We start from the raw sequence: 6,272 nt of genomic DNA on the forward strand, positions 1-6,272 counted from the left end.
TTTTTTTTTAAGTGCCCAAAAACGTTTACTAACAAGAAAAAAAATTAAGATTATTTGGTAAATTCCCTGCCGAAATTTGGATTAATTTTAGTTAGAAAATATGGTCTTTCGGTTGCCTAAAACATTCTTCTTCAGATTTAATTTTTTATTTCTGAATTGGAATTTCAAATTTCGGATTTAATAAAAATGACAAAAACAAAACAAGGCTCATGAGCATATTTCATCGACTTTTAAATGGAACATACCTTACATTCATTTCGTTTTGCACATATAATTTAAAATCAAATAAAAAAATGGCTATCAGTCACTATCATTGCAGCCGAAGCTAAAGTAAATATCAAGTGGTTTGATAAAAAAAATGACAGAATCACTTGGGTTAAACAAACATCGACTATGATAATCATTTTTCCTACTCTTCACAGAGATTGCACAATTCAAGAATTAGACGAACAGGTTTAAGTGCATAATAACAAAGGCCAATTAGATGACAAAACTTTAATATCTGTAGGAAGATCGATTCAATAATCTACTGTCTTCAGATCAAGCATCCCAACTAAACCAAAAAAGTTCCACTTACCATATTACTAGAACAGATATCAAAAGTAAAACTACCAAAATGCAAACAAACAATCTTCAGGTACAAATTAAAAATGCAAACAAAAAACTCAGATACCCTTTCAGTACCTCCTTCCAGGGCCACCACCACTGCCTCGGCCAAAACCTTGGGTGGGAATGACAACCTGGGGCTCAACTTCAGTAAGCCCGGGGAGGTCAGACATGCCAAGGGCAGCAAGCATGTCAATGGTCTCTTTGTCAACCTTGATTTCATCAGTTTTGATTGCTGACTCGTCGGGGACAAAGTCCATACGCCTCTCACGCTCCTCTTCTTGCAGCTTCAATGAGATGCCCCTGACTGGACCCTTCTGGATCCTCTTCATTAAGTGAGTAGAGAACCCGGCTATCTTATTCCTCAGCCTCTTTGTGGGGATGAGGGCAACCTCTTCCAAGATCTTTTTGTTTGTGTGGAAATCCAAGGTCATGCGAGAGTAGTACCTCTCAATCACTTGGCGAGAGGACTTCTTCACGGTCTTGGTACGAACACGACCCATTCTAGAGAGTTATAAGCAACCCCTGCAACTAAATTACAATGAAAAAAAGTGATTCATAATGTCTGCAGCATAGTAAAAGTAAACGGCACAATAGAAACAAATATACTCAAAGCTTAATTTAGATTTTAATCATAACTGAGCAACAAATGTGTATATACTTGCTTCAAAAATTATCTGATGATCTAAAAATACTACACCTGATAATATACCAAAAATTTCAACAGTTAATAGTATTTAATGATGAAACTAGAGCCTATCGACATACAACATCTTCTGTGAGCAATATTCAATAAACCACAAAGATAACTTATAAGTCAAGTAAAAACAACTCTCATAGGATTCAATAAATATTAGCAGTACAGTTCTTGTCAAATATCATTAGGGAAAAACATTCACATTCACATGGTGACTTAATCAAATAGCATACATATGAACCCAGAAAACATTATCGTACAAACAACCATATAGAATCACCAATTACAAGATACAAATTTTATGGACTACTCAATTTTTTTTCAATATCCTCCAACTTTATTTCAGAGAGGATAAATGAAACAAAACATTGAAACAATAAATAATAGATCCAGGCCAAAATCTGAAACAGCTACAAAATCCAAAAAAAAAAAAAAAGACTAAGGAGCACAAGCGAAAGTGTTCAACAGACAAAGAAGTAAAAAAAAAAAATCATGTAATCCCAGTTTCTAAAAGCCTAAAACGAACGTGCCCAGTAATCAAACCCATATATGAGTCGCTTCACGAGATCAAAACATGAAAATAAGATGCAACCTAATAGACTTGCTTGGTTACCGAGAAAATGTGCGAAAAGAAGAAATGAAAACTGTGAAGCTACTACCAGGTAAAGGAAGAAACGCTTACAATCAAACGAGGTGAGAGAATGAAGTGCAGAATGGGAGCGCCGGACTGAAGGTGAAGGAGTGGGAGAGAGGGATGCCTTAAATATGAGAGACCTATTAGGGTTTCCGTAAGGAGGGTATCATCAGTTTTGGGTAGCCCGCTCGCGACCATTTTGGGCCAAGCCTCCTCCTTTACCAAGTCTCTGGGCTGGATCCAATAAGAAAAGGGAAATCTACAAATTGCACTAAAAGTTTAAAAAATTGAAAAATACACTGCATTACAAAAAAATACGGAATTTTTTGATAAAAACACGGAGGGAAAAAAAATTAAATACAAAGTAGCAAAATAGTAAATAAAAGTGGTAAAATATAATTTTTTATGATCAACATTTACAAACTTATAAATATCTATTACATGTTAGTAAATAATATTTACAAAAATCATAATTGTATTTTTTTTATATAAAACTTACGAACAAATTCGTAACTAAATTTTTTATTTTTGTAACAATAGTTTACAAATTTAGTTTCATAACTAAGAAATATATTTTTGTAACTAACATTTACGAAAATAATTTGTAGATAAGACATTGTAACCAAAATGTACATAAAAATATTATATGTTTCCATATTGTTACAATAGTGTACCAAAAAATTACAGAAATCATCATATTTATACTATACAACTTAAAAATATAAATTTAAGATATTCATTATTTATAAAACACTTTATTAAATATATATATATTTATATAAAAATGCAGTTACAAAGTGGTGAAATACAATAATTTTGTAAACAAGTTTCACATTTTTGTAACAACAATTTACAAAACTAATTTCACAACTAAAAAGTTTATTTTTGTAACTAACATTTACATAAACATTTATAAATTTATTTAACATGATTGTTACAGAGATTTACAAAATTAATTTTTTAATATTAAAATATATTTTTGTAACAAAGCTTGAAGCTTGGACTATATTATGGTTTTAGTTGATTTACAAAACTAACTTTTTAATATTAAAATATATTTTTGTAACAAAGCTTGAAACTTTGACTATATTATGATTTTTTTAGTTTAACATTAAGTGTTGAGATTTGACTAGCTATGATTTTAAAAATATATATAATATTTTTTATTACTATCTTTCCTACTATTATTAATATATGTTGCAAAAATTCATAGAAAATAATTAATGTTATAAATATATTATTTTTTTGAGTAAAAATTATAAATATATATTAAAAATAAATAAATTAAATAAATGTGTAATAATTTCAAAACATTTAAATTGGTTTCACTTTTCTTAATTAAAAAAACAATGATTTGACAAAAAAATATTAAATAATTAATTGTAGTATATAAGTGATTTGACAATAAATATATATATATAAAGTTGATTTGACCAAATAAAAATATTGACTCAAAGTTACAAAATCCACCTCACAAGAGGATATCATCAGTTAATGAGGAGAACAAGGTTTCGAATACGGACAACTACCGTAATTTGGTAATTTATATTAATTTGTCGTGTAAAACAATTTTTTTACTTATCATGTAAAATGTAATTTTCTCATGAGAAAAAAGCCCACGCAACTTCCAAAATCAAATGAAAATAGAAATTTACACTTAGTATCACTTTTTGTATCTTAATTACAATAGTAACGTGACTTATTTTATTTACAAGTATAGATTTGTTTTATACTTTTTTGAACTAATTTCCACTTCTTTTTTTCTATCCACAGTAACATTTTCAACTTTTTTAGTTTTTTTTTAACATTGCTTTTTTCTCTCTTTTTCTCTTAACTTCAAAAATCTTTTTCGGCCACACCGCTAATCAATTGGACTCAAGAGTAGTACTATTGTGACCTACTCTTCAATGTGATCATTTTGATATGTGGAAATAATATGTTTTTTTACCGTCTCTGGATAAGATACCATAATAAAAAACAACATTTTAGTAGTTCTTTTTTATATTTTGTTAACTAAAAAGTAACTCAATTTTAAACTTAAACCAAGTTTAATATACCAAAATTTTGTATTCATATTTGATATATAAAGATACGTAGTTTTTTAACAACTTAAAAGATATTTTAGATACATTTCAAGTAACTTTTTTAAAATAAATTTCTTAGGATAACTTTTAAATAGAACACTCTTTTTGGGAACTAACTAGGTTTGTTGGTTGCTTTAAATTTGTAGCATACAAAAAAATTTAGTCATTTATCAAAAAGTAACCAATTGATATCTTAAATGATTTTAAAAGTAACGAAAATATAGTTTTTAAAAGTAACTATGTAGTTTTTAATAGATTATGCATGGTAACTTGGAATTATTAGAGTAGTTTTTTATACTATATGATAACTAATTAGTTTCTAAAATAGACTTGAAGGTAAAGTAAAGATATCTTAATCATAAGACATGTAAATTACATGAGTGACTAAAAAAGTCTATTAAAAGTTTTCATTTAAAAGCTACCATGCAGTATACTTGTTACACCCAAATTTCGACTTCGTCATAAATGAGTCTCAAAATGTAGGCTCGTAAAGTGTAAGCTCAAAAATGTTAAGTAAGGGCTCAGCACTTGTATAAATTAACATGTTTTCTGATTTGTTCCTATTAGCCACCGAGCACCAGCTAAGATGGTTCGAGCTTAAGCATCAAGCTCGAAAGGATGGATATTCTCCAAAGTATATGAGAGCAATTCGAACCTTCATTGCAAGCTCGAAAAGGTTGATCTCCGAGGGTTAAGCTCGATGAAATTGTTGGCTAAGGATGAGGCTAACCAGGATGGCGAGCTCGTGATGTTGGTTGATCTCGAAAGTATGTTCGGAGTCGATAGTCCAGTTTGAACGTGGTTGTTGTTAGGAAATCCCTATTTCTTGGGGATTTGTTGTAATCTGATAATAAACCTCGATTATCATGGGAAATTATGTAATTAATGCATTTATTTGTATTATTTCAAATTTGAATTGTAACTTCCCTAAATAAAAGGGAAGATATTTAATTAACCAGTCTATAAAATAGACTGGAGAATTTCATTTGTGGATACGCACAATTTGGTACTTAGAACACTCTGTTAAATTGCTTTGTAAAAGTTCTAAGAGAAGATCACCAGTCAATAATACTAACTCATGGACTAGGTAGATTTTAACTGTTGAACCACGTAAAATTTTGATTGTTCTTCTTTATTTTCTTAATTTTGTGTTTAGTGCTCTTCATATTCAAGTTGACGAAAAACGACATCAACAGTTTGGTGCTTTCATTGAGAGCATTAAGCAAGTCCTTAGATTGTTTAATCAGAAACCTCATGAATTACCAATGGCCACCACGAACAACCCCAGTACTGGTGGGAGACCATTGCCCCAAATATAGGAGGAACAAACTCCTCGCATTGAATATTACCCGCGTCGACCTGAGAAGCAGCCCATGGCTGACCAGGGCCCAGAGGAAGGGAGTGCTTCCTCTAATTCTCAGGACCGCCTACTCCCAGGCCCGACGAGGATCTCTACTATAATACAGAGAGATACATTCCTATTGTTGAATTGGAGAATTGCCAACTATGCCAACAATTGGCAGAAGCCACAAGGCACAACGAAGAGTTGGCCAGACAGGCTGCTGAGGTCCAGGCACCACCGCGGAAGCCAAGAGGATGTCCCCGAGGGAGCACGGCCGCCAAGAGAGCTGAGCAAGGGGCCCAACAGGCTCAGCCGAGGCCTAGAACAAATCCTGGTGATGAACGCCCTAGGAGAAATACTCGAGCTAAGGCTACTGAGAATCCGACTATAAAGGTGTATATAGGAATGTGGAATAGCCGAGCTCCTCCAACAGCTAAGAACCCTAACCCTGAAGCAGTCAAGAACAACCCGGAACATGTCCGGGCCAATTATGAACCATCTAGACCCAATAATGGGAGGCCACCACCATCACCTATAAGGCATCCACCCTCTCCAATAAGATACCCCTCACCAGTCCGAGAGGCACTACGGCCTACACCATAGAGGCCCTCTCGTAGTGGCAGTCGAGATGGGAACCGTCAGGCCAGACCCGGACATAGGAGCGAAAGGGAGGCTACTCGAGAACACAGGGCTCCCTAACCGTCAGGGAGCCATGTGTCGAGGTCACAAATGGCTGGGGTGAGGAGGCCAGTGGATGATCCACCTCGTATCACCAAACCCCTCAGCTAGAGAGAAATGTTAGCTTCATAAGTGGGAGCTCGGATTATACTTGGTCTGTAAGCATATATAATACCGAGCCCAGGAACACTGGAAATCAAGGCAATCATCCTGACCTTCGGTATCACCTCA

General features: G+C 33.2%; 1 protein-coding gene across 1 annotated transcript; it reads right to left on the bottom strand.

The window, feature by feature from the left end:
- Positions 1 to 480: 480 nt before the first annotated feature.
- Positions 481 to 2,135, bottom strand: LOC133818596 (small ribosomal subunit protein eS17w-like). Its single transcript, XM_062251560.1, has 2 exons — positions 1,986 to 2,135; positions 481 to 1,137 (listed from the first exon to the last, which is right to left on the bottom strand). The coding sequence occupies exon 2, from the start codon at positions 1,107 to 1,109 to the stop codon at positions 678 to 680; it is 432 nt and encodes a 143-aa protein (XP_062107544.1). The 5' UTR covers positions 1,110 to 1,137; positions 1,986 to 2,135; the 3' UTR covers positions 481 to 677.
- Between the last annotated feature and the right edge of the window lie 4,137 nt (positions 2,136 to 6,272).

The sequence above is a fragment of the Humulus lupulus genome, chromosome 2, assembly GCF_963169125.1.
Source record: "Humulus lupulus chromosome 2, drHumLupu1.1, whole genome shotgun sequence".
Classification (NCBI taxonomy): domain Eukaryota; kingdom Viridiplantae; phylum Streptophyta; class Magnoliopsida; order Rosales; family Cannabaceae; genus Humulus; species Humulus lupulus.

Excerpts from the sequence above, each read along its gene's own strand:
- LOC133818596 (XM_062251560.1), bottom strand. The coding sequence starts at position 1,109 with ATGGGTCGTGTTCGTACCAAGACCGTGAAGAAGTCCTCTCGCCAAGTG.